This window comes from Euleptes europaea, chromosome 5 (genome assembly GCF_029931775.1).
Source record: "Euleptes europaea isolate rEulEur1 chromosome 5, rEulEur1.hap1, whole genome shotgun sequence".
Taxonomy (NCBI): domain Eukaryota; kingdom Metazoa; phylum Chordata; class Lepidosauria; order Squamata; family Sphaerodactylidae; genus Euleptes; species Euleptes europaea.
This window is the reverse complement of record NC_079316.1, coordinates 70664793-70682731: the sequence shown is the minus strand read 5'-3', so window position 1 is coordinate 70682731 and position 17939 is coordinate 70664793. Positions and strand designations below refer to the sequence as shown.

The window sequence follows — 17939 nt, the reverse complement described above, 5'->3', positions numbered from 1 at the left end:
TAACCAGGACCGACCCTGCTTAGCTTCTGAGATCTGAGGAGATCAGGCTAGCCTGGGCCATCCAGGTCAGGGCATTTACTGTGTACCGTACTGGAAATAGAGGGCAATTTCATACAGAGGATCTTTCCATGAGCCTAGGCTGGCATCCTTTCTGATGGTACCAATCTACCTAGCAGAACACTGCCCTCAAGTTAAAAGTATCTTGCAAACTATTCCAAAGAAGTATGACTGGGAGAGGAAGCGATCGTAAGAGAAAAGTCTAGGCCCCATGCTTAACACAAAGCAGAGGCATGCCCAGCTGGTAAACTGGGGATTGATTTGCCTCAGTCCCTCTCTGAATAATACATGAAGCCAGATTGGCAGTAATTTGAATGCTGCCATTCGATAGGAATGCAGGAGGGAGAGACTATATTTTGCTGGCTTACCCTCATGGTGCAGCTTTTTTGCCGCCTGCTGCCAAGGTACTCAGGATCAAGGATTTTCAATGGAGATCGAGTCTCCTCATCTGCGGTTGAGATTGGTAGTAGATGTGGTGTGAGTAGGGTTGCTGGCTCCGGGTTGGGAAATACCTGGAGATTTTGGGGGCGGAGCCTGAGGAGGGTGGGGTTTGGGGGAGGGGAGGGACTTCAATGCCATAGAGTCCAATTGCCAAAGTGGCCATTTTCTCCAGGGGAACCGACCTCTATCGGCTGGAGATCAGTAGCAGGAGATCTCCAGCTAATACCTGGAGGTTGAACTCAAAAGTTGCACTGGTATTAAATAGACTAGCTGCAGAAAAAATAATACCAAGCTCAAAATTTTTAGTAAGAAATTTATATTCTATGTGAAAAGTGGATATAAATACAAATACAAATCAAAGGAAACTTAACCAACTAATGGAGATAACATACATGGAATGAATTTATACAAAGTAGCTGAATACAACCGCTACAACGTTTTGCAAGGCAACAAAGTCACAAGATAGTATGGTAAGTATAAATAGCAATGGCATAAAGTCAATGTCTCAATTTCTTTCTTTTAGATCAATGATTCCATACGTTCCATTGATCTAAAAGAAAGAAATTGAGACATTGACTTTATGCCATTGCTATTTATACTTACCACTTTTCACGTACACACTATAGAATATAAGTTTCTTACTAAAAGTTTTGATCTTGGTATTATTTTTTCTGCAAATGCCTGGAGGTTGGCAACCCTAGGCGTGAGGGGGAGAGTGAGCCTGTGTTAGGTGATTTCATTAGTGGCCGTTGGGTTTTATTTTCCTTTTTGTGAGCTTATTAGGAAAGACTGAGGAGAGGTTGAGTGATCGCATGTTTTCCCATCCCCTTTTCTTTTTTTCATTTGGGCACCTTTTCCTCCTTCTTTATTCGCTATCCCTCTCCCCCATCCTTAATGGTCCTACTTTAGATGTCTGTGCGGTCTGTATCAGAGAGGCCGCACTGGGGTATTCATTGGGCATTGGTGTTTTTTTTTAAATAACCAGAGAAAAGAGAAACCCGGTGCTGTTGAAGGGCGACCACACCTTCGTTAGGGGGGATTGAAGCTTGTTGCAGGGCTGGTGACTGGTGGCCATTATAGTTTTTGGCGGGAAACTTGAGGCAGCCATTCTGTTGAAAGTTGGTGGCAGCCATTTTGGGACAGCATTTGGTTGCAGGTTGCTTCTTGGTTGGGGGTGCATCGGGCTGTAAGGCTCAGTCACTCAGGGGCGATTGCATCCATTTACAACTGCCTGGGGTGTGTGGAAGCGCAAGCAATTATATTTAAAAAACCTGAAACAGAATAGAATAATAATAATAACAATTGAATAAATAACATTATCGATTGTAGTTACTTTGTTAGCAAACTAATTAATCTATAGTTACTTAGTACATTAGGGAGTAGGAGCCAGGATAACAGCTTGGCGAAGCCTGGTTAGTTGGATCAATTTGGTTCCTATTACGGCATTGCTGTTCACAGGTTCTCTTTGTGAGAAAGACAGAAGGGGCCTGACTAAGTGGCCGCCACCTCAGAGGCTGACTGAACAGGTCTCCTCGGATGAGGACATTCTTAGCATTTCAGAGTTATTAGCTAGGCTTGATGTCCCTTAATGCGCTGTGTGCCAGCCTCGAGTGTCTGTGGGCTGTGCACTTGGCGTGGCACCCTGCCCAGCAAAGGTTGTGAAGTGTGCTTCTAAACAACCCTCTTCTTCTTTGGCAGAAAGGGTTTGGCAGCCTGGGACACGGTTTTGTTGAGTGGCACGGTGGGGAGTGACAAGCCAGCTGCTGCAGAGGCCGAAGGAGCTGTCCATCAGGCATCTGGCAGAGGAGATGGGGCAATTACTGCAGGGCAGCTGAGCGGAAGACCTGCTGGAACCACAGCTCAAGAACAGAGCAGTTTGGCCACCGTGTATTCCCAACCAGACCAAGGTGCTGGAGGAGCTGGAATGAGGAATGCCAGTTGGAGCTCAACAGGAGCCGAATGGGTAGCAGGGCCGTGGGGCGGCACTGAGCTTGTTCCCCCTTGGGCACAGTCGGCCTGGCCTTTACAGCAGGGTCTGGCCCAGGACCTGCCGGAGGGTTTGGGGCCAAAGAGTGGAGCGCAAGATGCTTGGAGTAGAATGTTTCATGGGTTAGTTCCAGGGGCCTCGCAGCCAGGTCTGACAAGAAGTTGGTTTTTATATGCCAACTTTCTCTACCTTTTAAGGAGAATCAAACCAGCTTATAATCTCCTTCCCTTCCTCTCCCCACAACAGACACCTTGTGAGGTACGTGGGGCTGAGAGAGTTCAGAGAGAACTGTTGACTCAGCTGGCTTCGTGTGTAGGAGTGGGGAAACCATCCCTTCTCCAGATTAGAGGCCATCACTCACGTGGAGGAGTGGGGAATCAAACCCGGTTCTCCAGATTAGAGTCCACCTCTCCTAACCACTACACCACGCTGGCTCTCTTGAAGGGTTTGTTAGCTAATGTGGGTCAGCAATCAGTGACTCTCAAGCATTTTCCCTGTGGGGAAAGGTCATTGCCTTTGGGAGATCACAGGCTGCCAGAAACTGTTTTCAAGGACAGTTTTGCTTTGATAAAGCCCTTCCCATAGGGTGTTCTATTTCTTGTCCCAATTTTTTAGAGCTTTAGTACCATGCTACAGTGAGCTTTCTCGCTGAAAGCCACCTCTGACAAAGTTATCCACTATTTGGATTATTTTCTTTTTGTGAGTCCGGTAGGTACAGGTCCGTGTGATAGGCTATTGTTGATTTCCCAGGAATGAGCAGTGGAGTTAGGGGTGCCTTTAGTGGAAGAAAAACAGAGGGCCCAACCCAATGCCTGTCTTTTTTAGGCAGAGACATAGACATGATTAAGGAGGTTTGCAGGTTGCCTCTGGAGAAGTTGGTAAAGTGTAGGGAGCTACTATAGGGTTGTGTACTGCAAAGAAGGTGACTTTGAAGCAGATGCAAGGTATAGTAGGTAATTTGAATTTTGCATACTGTAACATTCTTGGCTAGGGCGGTTGGTTTGAAGGACAATACTGGGGGTTTTAGGATTTGGCAGATGTTGGAGGGATGGTCATGAGAGGAGCCAGGCACCGAGGATGCTCAGCGGCCTTTTACTCCACAAGTCATGTGAATTATGCTGGCGGAGAACAAGGCCAATTGGGTAGGTTTGCATGAGGCAAATATTTTTCAGGCAGTGGCATTGACAGCCTTTCCTCCATCAGGCCACAAGAGATGGCAGTAGTCCTGAGATCCTGGTGTTGCATTTGGGTGAGAATGACTTTAGTACAAATCTAAGAGTTTGTGCTTAGACACAAAATAATCAAGGATTTAAATAGGATAAAGGTTCTGTTTCCTGGCGGCATGATTGTTTGAACAGAGCTCTTGCAATAAAGTATTTGGAGGGGAGCTGTGTAGCCCTCCAAAATTGGCAGCGCTAGCTGCAAGGTGGACTTGACTACGCATAAGGCAGTTCTGGCAGGTGGTGGGGCCTACATCCCACACCAGGTAATTCAGTTTGATAGCTAGCCCCCTTGTTTGGCTGGGATAGGGTGGGTTGCTCATTGATAAGCAGGAATCAACCGCGAGCACCCTGAGCTATTGGGCGTGATGGAGGGCATGTTATGAACAGACCATCACTTGCTTTACAGTGGGGTGGGGCTTGTGAAGGAGCACCTTTGGTGTTGAGCAACATCTTCCCAAACTTGGTAGTGGCTTCACGGAGTATCAGGGAAGGGGGCTGGGGCTGAGCATCTCTCCACACGTTATGTGTGGGCAATGAGAAGCAAGGCTGGTGGTAGCTACTGGTCGAGTTAGGAGCCAGGGTGGATTTCCCAGAAATGGTAGCTATGGACAGGTTGATTTTAATAAACCGGTTAAACCCATGCTCTGGTCTCGTGTCTCTGTTGGGGCAAACATGGCCAACACTGGCTCTAAGATTGTCCTCAACCATCTATATTTACAATGGATTGCAAATATACCTCAAATCCACCATGAACATGTGTGCTTCTTAGTGGGCTGCCCACAGTTCACACTTGTGAAAACAAGGCATTGCCCTTGGTATGTCTCCATTGCTTTTTAAATTCTAGGGCTATTAATATTTGCTCCCGTCCCTAGGTTTTCCAGTGCTTTGTATGTGGATAACATAACAAATAATCTATGCGAAGCAATGGGACCTAATATGGAAATATACTCAAGAAAAGCTCCTGGTTACTTTAAGCTCATGCAGCTAGCACAGGTCAAGCATTAGTTCAGCAAGGGCAGGCATGAAGGGCAAAAGCGGGGACTGCAGAGACAACATTGGCCGGGAAAGTGGCAGGCCCTGCAAAGGAGCAGAGCCTGAGAGACACAGGGCATCAGCTCACTACAGGCTTAACAACAACAATGAACTGAAGTTTCCAAGTCCAGACAGACGATATCAGAGCCACGCACTCACTTTGTGACTGAAAACAGGGACCTGAACTTGGATAAATGTGGGGTTTGTATCACACATTCAGATGTACATGAATTGAGTATAGCACAATAATTACTCACTGCACATGTAAAAGAAGAGTTGGTTTTTATATGCCGACTTTCTCTACCACTTAATGGAGACTCAACCCGGCTTACAATCACCTTCCCCTCCCCACAACAGACACCCTGTGAGTAGGTGGGGCTGAGAGAGTGTGACTAGGCCAAGGTCACCCAGCTGGCTTCATGTGTAGGAGTGGCGAAACAAATCCAGTTCACCAGATTAGCCTCCGCCGCTCATGCGTAGGAGTGGGGAATCAAACCCGGTTCTCCAGATCATACTTTTTCGCTCCAAACCACAGCTCTTAACCACTACATCATGCTGGCTCTCGAATAAATAAATGATGATGATGATGATGATGAATAAAACATACACGGTACATGGGTTGTATATGCATTCACTGTAACTTGTGAACAGGGCTACAGGTGTACCACCTCAGGGCCAAACTATACCAGATGTTGGTGCTTCCGTGTATTTTTTCCCTTTTTTAAATAACAGATATGTGGGTCCCAATTTGAACTAGGACTGTTCAGTGTGTGTGTGTGTGAAGGAGCTGTTAGTCCTTTCTCCCTGTGTCATTTTCCTGACCTGAAATGGCCCACAGGGCTGCTATTTGCCTCATGAAACAAATATACAAGCAACATATACAGGGTGCCTGCATAGTTTCCACTATGACACAAACAGTATTTCCTCAAGACCATTTCAGGTCAGGAAAACAGAGGCTGGGAGAAAAATAAATTTCCCCCTTTCCCACATGACCCCCTAATCCGAATCAGGGCCCTGTTTGCCTTTTTTTTTTTTAAATGCATGGGAGCTCCAGGCCCAACCCTAACACCATGTGTAGTCTGGCTGATTCCTTGGATACTGTGTGCATGCGTCTAGAGCAGAATTCATACATCAGACTGTGATTTTTAGTAACGCGTTGATGGAGCTGATGCATGAGAGACAACAGGCAATGTTTAAATTTCTTGTAATGAGTTTCTGAATCACTTGGTGACTGTGCAGGAAGCTTGTTTCACAACTGCATTTCAATCTTTACCATGTCTGTAAGTGTGGTAGGACTACTTCAGAATTTCTGTTGATTTTTGCTTTAGATGCCATAATGCCAAGAACAGGGTGACATGGCAAAAATGACTGATTAAAATTGCAATACATTGTTAAGGTTTGCCAAACCATTTTATTAATTATTTATTGTTAATTAGAATCTTCCTAATACAGAACAACTTTGGAGCTGTGAGTACATAGTAGGGCACAGTTGTTTAATTCTGACATTGGGAAACCCAATGCCACCACTTTCAGGTTGGCTTCCAGCCACTATAAGATGGTTCTCAACATGCAAGGCTATTCTTAGAAAAGCAAAACAATGTGATTAGACAGCAGCAGCCCAGTCATGGAAGCCTGAATCTCCTCCCAGACAAAAAAAGGAAACACAAAGGTCTGCATTTCTCAAAATGAAGGTGAACAGAATTCATATCATTGACAGAATGGCATCTGTGCAAAAATATAGGGTTCCCTTCTTCAAACGTTTTCGGTGCTGACCTAAGCCTGGTTCCCTCATAGGGTAATGCCAGAGGCACGCCAAACGAAAATAGTCCCAGACTATTACCTGGACCAGCTCCAAAACCACCCATCCTGTTATCTGAGAACAAGTGTTACTTTTAGAATGAAGACTGACATGATAAAGAAGTGAATCTCTGGGATGTAAGGTGAGCCCAGCTTCTCAACGGAAAGGACAGATGTGCATACCAGTGACTACAGGTCTAGCTCAGCTGTCCATCTCATCCTGCGTCATACATCAGGCAGAATGTCATTTTTTAATTTTCAAAAGCTGTACATATATGTGTCCATTTATTTAATGCCTTTTTTAAAAACTAAAAACTAAACAAAAACAATTTCTGGGTTTGAGAGAGAGGGGATTTCTTGTGGAAGTTACAGAATGATCACTGCCAGTCATTCAGTACCAGACTTCTATAAACTTGCAAGCGCTTTTTTCCCTTCCTCAACCCTGGAGAAGGAAGGTACATTTGCAGTTAGGACAACGAGGCCATTTCGAAAGAGGCCCTGCTGCTTTACGAATGTTACATCTATCTTCACGCTTAGGATGCTGCTTTTCCTATCACAGGAAATCATAACAACAAAGGGCATAGTAAAATACAATCTCGCTATTCACATGCAAGGATCTAAGGACTGGCCTTGTTCTGCATTAATTCCTTTAACACAGTGACAACACCTCTCTGTTAACTTTCTTCCACGAAACGGGGGGTGGGGGGGAATCCAGCTCAGGAACTAGATCTCAGCTCAGTAACTGGTTCATGGCACGGATGTTTATGCACTGATAAGGGATGGTTTTATAAACCTCAAACAGACAATTAAGATTCAAAAGAGTCATAACTATGCACTAGACGTCATCTTTTTGTTTTGTTCCAGTTAATATTTCAATTCAGTTACTTGCAATTACAAGGGAAAAAAAGAATTCTGAGGCACATTGGCAGTTCCACTGGTTACTACATATGAATTGATACTGCATAAAACTGGGTAAAGATATTGAGGGGAACTGAATGGAGGCGGACACAGAAATGCCAAAGATGAGCCATCTCTCTGACTTCACTCATCTCCTGAGGTCCAGTTACTTGCACAGTTGCTTTAGAATAACATCCACAGCTTCCGCCAGGTTATCCACATAACCATCTGCCTTTACTTGGGAGTGTTGCTCATCACAAGGCCTACAAAGGAGACAAAAGGACAAAATCACTGGAAAGTGTCAGGAATGTCCTCCAACCAGGTGAACGGTGAGCAACAGCATCTCAGATCAAATTGAATCAAACTTATTAATATGGTCATTGACCAGCAAGAAAGATACAGAACATATAGTCTATACCTAAAATTACAAATATATAAATGGAATTTATATAGACATCATACAACTTGATATAACCCCATTAACATTTCAAAAGGGTGTGACATATTTTAATAGCTGCAGCACACAATTTGGCGGTCAGAAGTGTAAACTGTGGTTTTTCATCTGCCAGGAGCGTCTTGGCCAAAAACGCATCAGATTGGCAAGGGAAATTGTTAAACAGAGGCGAAATAAACTTTATGCAGACTTCCTGGAAGAACGAACAATGGAGCAGAACGCGTTCTGAAGTTACGATATCCCCTGACCCACAAGGGCAGAGCCTTTCTGCTATAGGGACCTTCTTATACCTTCCTTCTAATACTGCCAATGGTAAGACCTGGCACCTGGTGAAGGTGAAAGCTTTCCTGTGGTTAATAAGTTCCAAGTGGGAAAGGTAAGCTGCGGGGGAGACTATATATCTGGATTTGTCAGATGACAAGAAGGATGGTGATCTCCCAAGATCTACCTGACTTTCAGTGTCATTCACCCTTTGCTTCAAAAGGCATATTGCCTGGTCTTAACCCTGATCAAACAAGGAGAGTGGAGAGACATTTCCCAGCTATTCCATTTTATTGTAAGCCGCCTTAAGCCATAGAGACTGAAAGTTATCCTGCAAAATCAAAGGCCTTGAGGGTTAAGATTTAATTTGAGCCACAAGGTGATGGAAAGAAGGCAGACCCTTGCCTCCGCCTTCACCATTCCTGTCTCCAGTAGCGCAATTGCGTTGGACATGCAGCGGGGTAAGTGAAGGGCCGCTCCCAGAAATTTTGATTGGACCCGCTCAAGTGAAGCAAAACGTTATTTGCATGAGGTAACCAGAGTTTTTAGAGCTGATTCACACCATTTGGTTTCTGTTCCAACTTTCAGGCGTAGGCTTTCATAGACAACTTTATGATATGAACTGTGTAATCATAAATGCAACTAGCAGCAATTCCTATAATTATATCAATGATTTCACTTTCTAACTATTGGGATTTCATGTGTGGACAATGTATTCTATGAACCAGTCCCCAGTGCTCTCCGTTCATTGGATTGCATCTTATAAATGATGTACAGGGCAGATCTTCTCCATCCTTCAGTAGGTCCCTGTGATGCGCAAAAAGGTGATGTTGGGAATCAGAGAACCCTTATGGACAAACTGCCCCAAGGCAGACAGAACTGCAGCAGGGAAGAGGAACTGAACAAAATAGCCCACTGTTCCCTTTCCATCTGTGGAGGAAATCAGAAGAGAAAGCTCTCCACTTGTGGAAGACAGTGAGGTGATTTTGCCTCTTGGGTTCTTGGTCAATCAGGCCCCTCTGAACCTCGTTTGTCCCAGAAGATCAGAAGTACATTTTGGCTGGCAGCAAGAATATGTCAGCAGTCAAAGAGTTTTGAGGTTCTCAAAATGGGGATCTTCCCATAGAAAACCAGGGATCCCAGAATAGATGTGAAAACTGAGCTACTGTCGGTCTTCATTTCTTTTCCGACAGAGTAAAGGGCAAAACTATACTTACTGATGGGTATTTCCTTAACCTGTGAAGATACATTTCTCAGGATATATATGCTGTCTATAGTTGTCACTTGCAGGATCTAGTAAACACTTGTCTGAACAAGTCATCTGTTTCACTTCCTGAGGCTGGCTCCCAGTGGCTCCGTTTATTCTGATCATATTTCCAAAATCTTTTTTCTTAAGTGAATTAAAATCTTTACAAAGCCCCTGAGGAGGATCTGGGTAGTCCATATATTTTAAACAAAAATATTGACTACCAGAAGCTGAGATCTAGCTTTTGAAAGAGGCGAAGGAACACTATGCTGAGTTTTGTTTTGGGTGTGTGCCGATATCTTGTAACCATTGTAGTATAACACTCGAGCTAAAAAAAGCAGAACATTCTAGCATCTCTTCCTCTCTTGGCCTCAGGACTGATTAGCAGCCCACATGAGTGGTCTATTCACATAAGCAGTGCAACCACAGCAAAAACATCTGTGAGCAAAGATGTCATTCCCTATTCGCTGAAGTTATTGTTGCAATAGTGTCTGGTTCCTTCCTCACAAGTTACACAAGAAAATCACTTCTAAACTCATAGCTAAGCAACCGATCGAAAACATACATTGGCTCTAGGTCTCCTTACCTTCCTATTTTAAGGCGCTGTGATAATTACAGTAGTGCACAAGAAATTAAAGTACCCAGTGAGGCTACCACGCTGCAATTTACTTGGGAACAAAAAAAAAGTTGTAAGCCTAAACGTATCAACTAAGTAGTTAAACCCCACAGGTTCTGTCACCAAGTGAATTTCAAGCCTAAAGAGACATTGTTTTCCAAGAGATTATGGTAGTTTGAAAGAGAGGTCACAGCTTTTGAACACTCCACAACTTCTCCTCTTATAGAAAGATTTTTTCAGGGAGACTATGTAACACTATGTGAAAACAGCCTAGTGTTTACATGTAGTAAAATTCATATCAATATACAAGTACAAGCGGGGAATTTGCAAGATTTGTGAGTGCAGAGCTACCATCCCTTTTTAGACACCTGCTGTCACACTTGCTGGTAGGGTTGCCAACCTCCAGGTACTAGCTGGAGATCTCCTGCTATTACAACTGATTTCCAGCGGATAGAGATCAGTGCATCTGAAGAAGATGGCATTGAAGTCCCTCTTCTCCCCAAACCCCAACCATCCCCAGGCTCCGCCCCACAAACCTCCTGCCAGTGGCGAAGAGGGACCCGGCAACCCTACTTGCCGGCCACCCAGCAGCACTATTAACACCCCTGCTTTCTTGGCTCATGCTGGGAGAAAGCCGCTCCTGGCTCCCCTGCCTGCCTGCAGTGCCGCTGCCCCTACTGGCCTGGCTCATGAGGCAGCAGGGGGAGGCAGTTCTTCCACCCTCTCTTCCACTATCCCTCCCCTCCTCCACTATCTCCCACAGGTATTCATCCTGTCCAGGTGAGGCATGGCCCTGCATCAGCTGCTTCTGCCATGAGAACAGTAAAGGGATCAGTGCTGAGCCTTTGCCCCAGCAGGAGGCCTCAGTTCAGGGTCACCCCAGGGCTACCCAGTGTGGGGAGAGTCAGCCCCACACCTGTATGTTCATGATTGGGGAAAAATACTTTATTAATTTTATTAAACTTATATCTTGCCTTCCCCAGCAAAAAAGGCAGGCTCGGGGCGGCTCCCACAGCTAGTACAATGAAACACAGTGAAATCAGTAATGTGTGTGTGTAAAGTGCCTTCAAGTCGCAGCAGACTTATGGCGACCCCTTTTGGGGGGCTTTCATGGCAAGAGACTAACAGAGGTGGTTTGCCAGTGCCTACATGATTAAAAACCTGCCCCATAAATCAATAAATAAAGAAGTATATTATATAACAGATGGTGCATTTAATTTGTGATATATCCACCCCAGTAGGGCCTGCCATATTCCAACCCCCATAAGAACAATTTCGAGAAAGGGGGGTAGAGCAGGGTAGGGAGGCCAGCATGTGATAGAAAAGGAACTGTAGCTGGCCTCAACTGTAGGCCTGGTGGAATAGCTCTGTCTTGCAGGCCCTGCAGAAACCCGTAAGGTCCCGTAGGGCCCTGGTCTCATTAGAGAGACTATTCCACCAGGCATGGGCCAGGGCAGAGAAAGCCCTGGCCCTGCTTGAAGCCAGCTGGACACTCTTTAGGCTGGGGACCACCAACAAATTAGCATTTGACAATCTTAATGTTCTCTGGGAGCATACCAGGAGAGGCAGTCCTGCAGATACAAAGGTCCCAAATGGTGTAAGGCTTCATCACCAGCACCTTAAATCTGATCCTGTACTCCAGATGGAGTCAGTGCAGGTAGTAGAGCAGTTGGCTTATTATGCGCCAGCAGCGGGGTCTCTGTAAGGAGCCTCACCATGGTGTTCTACACTAGCTGGAGTTTCCGGATCAGTCTCAAGTGAAACCCTACACAAAAGGTAAACTACATTACCTGCATTTGCACAGACAACTCTTCTCCATTGTGTGTGTGTGTGTAAACCCTCCATTTTTTTTTTTAGAGGTTTGGGATATTTCTGCAAACCTGGGTTATTCCCCCAAGTTTGTAGAAAGATCTCCTTTCTCCATTGACCTCATTTGTGGGTTTAACGTTCTGTAACTACGGCCATGTTCAGAATTAGATATAGGATATGTCAGAGACATAGGGTTGCCAGGGAGGAAGAAGAAAAAGAAGAGGAGGAGGAGAAGGAGGAGGAGGAGGAAGAGTTGGTTTTTATATGCTGACTTTCTCTAACACTTAAGGAAGAATCAAACCGGCTTACAATTCCCTTCCCTTCCCCTCCCCACAACAGACACCCTGTGAAGTAGGTGAGGCTGAGAGAGTTCTAAGAGCTGTGACTAGCCCAAGGTCACTCAGCTGGCTTTGTGTGTAAGAGTGGGGAAACAAATCCAGTTCACCAGATTAGCGTCTGCCGCTCATGTGGAGGAGTGGGGAATCAAACCTGGTTCTCCAGATCAGAATCCACTGCTCCAAACCACCGCTCTTAACCACTGCACCGGCGGGAGGTTTTTGGGGCGGAGCCTGAGGAGGGCGGGGTTTGGGGAGGGGAGGGACTTAAATGCATAGAGTCCAACTGCCAAAACGGCCATTTTCTCCGGGTGAACTGATCAGTTGTAATAGCAGGAGATCTCCAGCTAGTACCTGGAGGTTGGCAACTACAGAGATAACCCTACAGAGACAACATAATACATAAAGAAAATTACAGAAACTGTCTGAAGGTTTCTAGTAATTGAATGCCTTGAGGTTTCAGGCACTCCAGTGCCCACATGGTGCTCCATGCACAGAAATGCACACATCCTCTCCACTAAAAGGAATGCCGAAGGGCATGCACAGAAGCTATGTGTTCTAGACTGGATGCACAGAGTTTAAGTTCAGGTGTGTCTCACAGTGTGGCTTCGGAGAAAGAAGACTAGCAAATACTCATATACTAACATCTTTTAACCTTGAGCTCAGACTGTTTCATTATTGTTGATATACAGGCCCATCTGGCAATCTGTTGTTTGTTCTGCAGTTTCCTTTGTAGAGCTCAAAAATAAAATCCAGCGTTCAAAGGAATGTGTTTTCTTTCCTTTTTACCCATCAGAGTTCAGTGATCTCCAGGAACCCCACAAGCTAATGGCAAGAATAATGGTTCCCATACCAGTAGTATTTTATTTTTTAATTCAGTGGGAAGTACACTTCTGTTGCCATATCAAAACATTTATGCTGTCTCACAGCAGGAAACAACATCCAAGACTTTAACAGTTCCCCCCCTCCCCAATTTCATACTCCATCAATAACATTTCTACCAAAGCAAATGTTTACACCATACACAAGCTACTCTCCTTGAGTCAGCTGGATGTGGCAAACTTTTTGAACAGCAGATTCACACAAAGTAAGGAAAGAAAATACATCACTCTCAAGTGGGATACTGACAAAATGGGGAGGGGCCTTGGCTCAGTGCTAGAACATCTACTTGGCATGCAGAAGGTCCCAGGTTCAATCCCTGGCATCTCCGGTTAAAGGGACTACGCAGGTAGGTGATGTGAAAGACCTCTGGCTGAGACCCTGGAGAGCCACTGCCAGTCAAAGTAAACAATACTGACTTTGATGGACCAAGGGTCTGATTCAGTATAAGGCAGCTTCATGTGTTAAAATAATCATCTTGGCCATTACCCTGCTATAAGAATAAACAACAAACCTTTTACAAGTTAATAAGGAAGAAGGGGTTTGGGGGAAATGATGAAACCCAGCATTCCCCATCCATAATAATGGCCCATTCTGAGAATGACAGTAAAGGCAATGCGTGACTGGGGCCTTGGGTGGGGCATGGGGCTTGCAAAGGCCGGCTGGCATGGCCCGGGGTTTCATCCTTCTCACTCAAAGATATCACTGGAGGCCTCACTTTGAAAAGGATGTGGACAGGATGGAGCGAGTGCAGAGGAGAGCGACGAGGATGATCAGGGGCCTGGAGACCAAGCCCTATGAGGAAAGGCTGGGGGAGCTGGGAATGTTCATTCTGGAGGAGGTTGAGGGGGGACATGATTGCTCTCTTTAAGCACCTGAAGGGCTGTCACTTGGAGGAGGGCAGGGAGTTGTTCCTGTTGGCAGCAGAAGATAGGACTCGCAATAAGGGGTTGAAATTGCAGGGGGAAAGGTACCAGCTGGATATTGGGGGGGAATTAGAGTTGTTGGACAGTGGAATCAGCTACCTTGGGAGGTGGTGAGCTCCCCCTCACTGGCAGTCTTTAAGCAGAGGCTGGACAAACACTTGTCAGGGATGCTCTAAGCTGATCCTGCATTGAGCAGGGGGTTGGACTAGCTGGCCTGTTTGGCCCCTTCCAACTCTGTGATTTCATGATTCTATCACTTACAGATGGCAGTGCAATCCAAGGTTTTCTTGCTAGCAGTCACAGATAATCTCTGTAATGGGTAATCTTCCAGGGTAGTTAGTGTCATTCTCTGTTACACGCTCCCTCGGTGCTCTCTGATGACCACGTCCGTGTCTCCTGCTCAGTTCAGAGATGCCGAGCTCTGAAGAACCTTTCCTTTAAGATCCCAGCATAATGACCGAGCCCATCACCTGAGCTTGTGGCTGGTGGCCCCACTACCACCTTATCCATAAAGGCATCCCCTCTCCATGTACTGCGGCCACGTACACCAGACACCCCTGCTCCATCTGCCTCCTCCCCTGGCCATTGTGTCCCATCACCTTCGCTCCACTCCTCGTCAGTGCTTCCTGCTCTCCCAGCAGTCCCAGGGCCCTCCATGCACCACAAAATATGTAGGGTTGCTTCACTACAGGCCCAAAAGCAGAATTTATACACCCTGGCTTTCTATCAGTAGGGGTGCCAGCTCCAGGTGGGCAAACAACTGGAGATTTTTGGGGCGGAGCCTGAGGAGGGCGGGGTTTGGGGGGGACTTCAATGCCATAGAGTCCAATTGCCAAAGTGGCCATTTTCTCCAGGTGAACTCATCTCTATCAGCTGGAGATCAGTTGTAATAGCAGGGGATCTCCAGCTACCACCTGGAAGTTGGCAACCCTATCTGTCAGTATCATCAGTAGGCACACGTATGGAGTCACCAAGGAGCCTCAACTATTTTGAGACATACAATTTAAATGGTGTTTGGAATACATTTATTAACAGGAGTCTGTCATCATGTGAACGCCATCTATGCTCACACATCACGTTAAGGAGCAAATCCCTCCCATTGACTTTTCGCTCCCTGTCCCTGCCTAAGTGAAAGAAAAATCCTCGCTACTAAATGAAAACATTTTCACAGGGTCTCATTTCTCACCAAGCAGGACCAATAATTTAATTCCATTTACAAGCACTGCATTCTTTCTGAAGCAACATAATTTAAACTGCAGGAAGGTGTGCCTCAGTGTTTTGGACAACAGCCAAAACCCATCTAACAAACAAGTCTGCAGAAAATATCTCTATATTTGCAATCCTATATAAGAAAAAGACAATCACATTCTTCATTCTTTGAGATAATTTACTGCACTTCGGATTTGCTCATAGTGTCATCATAATTAAATCCTAAGGCCAGTTTGGGTACTATTTTTTTCTGAATAATTTACACCTTAAATTCCAAACGCCCAGTTGCAGTGTCACTTTTGAATAATTAGTATGTTTTCTTAGGGGGAGAAAACATAGACGGTGAGTCTGTGGAACAGCAATTTCAGGAATTAAATGGTGGCTTTGGATGTGAATTATATGCAAAGATAAAAGCAGTCCATCTTCCCTGTGGGGAGAGCTGTGTGTTCTGTGCCCTCAAAGGGCACACATGCATCTCCCTGCTGTGGATATGTTCAGCCCCCCACTTTGGATGTTAATGATATGCGGGAATACAATGCTTCCTGTATTCACACAAACCATCAATGCTTAAAAGTGCTCTTGGAATTCAGAAATGACTGACATGACTATTAAGATTTGTATGCCAACACGGCCATAGTGATCCCCTGCCCACAAGGGCTTACCCTTTCATTTATTTTGTCTTTTGAGCCTTAATATTTTTTTTTGCAATAGATAACAATCTCATTATCTCAGGCAACTGTGCCTTTTGAGGATAAGGTATCGATGAAAAAGAAAAACAGCATATAATAATCTGAATTGATCAAAGTGGAACAAAAAAGTATTAATACACGCACGCTGCCTAATGTGTTCAAAGTTTGCTGTTGTATACACACTTTTCTTCTGGGTAGTGTGAAAAAAAAAATCATCGGGTAGGAATAACAACATATTCTATGCTATGGGAGGAAGACAAGATGTATACTGTATTAACATTAGGGTTGCCAACCTCCAGGTACTAGCTGGAGATCTCCCGCTATTATAACTGATCTCCAGCTGATAGAGATCAGTTCACCTAGAGAAAATGGCTGCTTTGGCAATTGGACTCTATGACATTGAAGTCCCTCCCCTCCCCAAACCCCGCCCTCCTCAGGCTCCGCTCCAAAAACCTCCCGCCGGTTGCAAAGAGGGACCTTGAAACCCCAATTAACAGCATTCAGCTACTGCTAATGATTGCTGACTTCTTTGCTTGTTTTGTTAATGAAGCCTAAAAGTATTGTCACTGAAGGCTTAAAATACAGATACCTCTCTGAGAGAAACAATACAAACTGGAGTTGGTTATGTAAAAAGGACCTGGACTTAGGTGTTCCTGTATGTGCTTTAAGTAGTATCTGTCCTGTTGCGGTAAAGCTATATTTGCTAGATTAAGATCACTTCTACTAGCCTACCATATATGTCCACACATCACATAAATGCGTTTTACAGTAGATGGACCAAGCAGCCGACAAGCAGGCTTCTTCCAGAGACAAACAAGCCATCAGAAAGCAAAATAATGGTTTCCTTCATAAAGAAATTGATAAATACAGTAAATGTCAGGAAATGCTAGTCTAGAGCTCACTTTTCCTGTTGCTGTTTTATCCCTGTACCAGTCAGTGTGCTATTCATATATACTCTACGTATGTAAACAAGAGAAGAGCTCATCAAAAAGCAGCAGGCTTTAAAGTATTTACAAATATTTGCATCCCACTTTCTAACAAAAACTACCAAGGTGCCCAACAACAATAAAAAACCCAGCTAAACTAAAAATTACCTACTGCGAAGTTATAGCAAACATCAAACTAAGCTACAACAGGCAGCTGTCTGTAACAGATATCTGAAGAGAAGAAGCATCAATTCAGATTGGACTTCTTAAAAAGTTATGCTTTTACTGTCCATTAAAAAAAACACCATGAAAGAGACAAGCGGATTTCCCTAGACAGGGAGTTTTGTAATTGTGGTGCTACCACTAAGAAGGCACTCTCACATGTTCCACTTGGTTGAACCACAAACGCAAGAAGCACAGATAGAGTTGTCAGTTCTGGGTTGGGAAATACCTGGAGATTTTGGGGGTGGGGCCTGAAGAGGGCAGGGTTTGAGAAGGGGAGGGACTTAAATGGGGTATAATGCCATAGAGTCCACCTTCCAAAGCGGCCATTTTCTCCAGGGGTACTGATTTCTATTGCCTGCAGAGCTGTTGTAATAGCAGGAGATCTTCAGCCACCGCCTGGAGGTTGGCAACCCTAAGCACAGAAGGCCCCCAGTAGTTCATCTGAGAGGCCAAGCAAGCACAAACTAGAAAGCCATGAATATGTTCTTTGGCCTATAAACTCTTAAGAGAGCTCATGCTTGTTTTTTCATTCTGGATATTGTGGCAGGAAACATTGGGAAATGTATGGGAATCCTTCGTGATGTACCAGAAGAGGTAGAGGATTCATTGCTAGTGCTTTGGACCATGGCGCTTGCAGCTGTGAACTAAGAACTCTGGAAAAGATTGGAATGAAGCTTAGTAGAAAATATATTGACTTACAACCATGCTTCAGTTCCTTTGTTGTGGCTTCTGGTTGACAGATGATGTTTAACCATACTGCTAGATCATTAGGCCACAGTTTTTACAAACATAAAAAGTTAATGCTGGTATAAAGATCATCAAGGGAAGATTTTTGCTCAACTACTTTCAACAAAAAATGTAAGTTCAGCCTGATTCCCCCCCCCCCCCAAAAGCCATTTTGTCATTCAGGAGCATGGCCAGTTTCCCGCA

The 17939-nt window shown here is 44.9% G+C and overlaps 1 protein-coding gene across 1 annotated transcript in view; it reads right to left on the bottom strand.

Moving 5' to 3' along the window:
• Positions 1–7560: 7560 nt before the first annotated feature.
• Positions 7561–17939, bottom strand: part of LHPP (phospholysine phosphohistidine inorganic pyrophosphate phosphatase) — a 163191-nt gene continuing 152812 nt past the window's right edge. Inside the window, exon 7 of the mRNA XM_056849907.1 lies at positions 7561–7697. Within this exon, the coding sequence (XP_056705885.1) occupies positions 7601–7697 (97 nt within the window). The 3' untranslated portion in view covers positions 7561–7600. The remainder of the gene's footprint in view (positions 7698–17939) is intronic.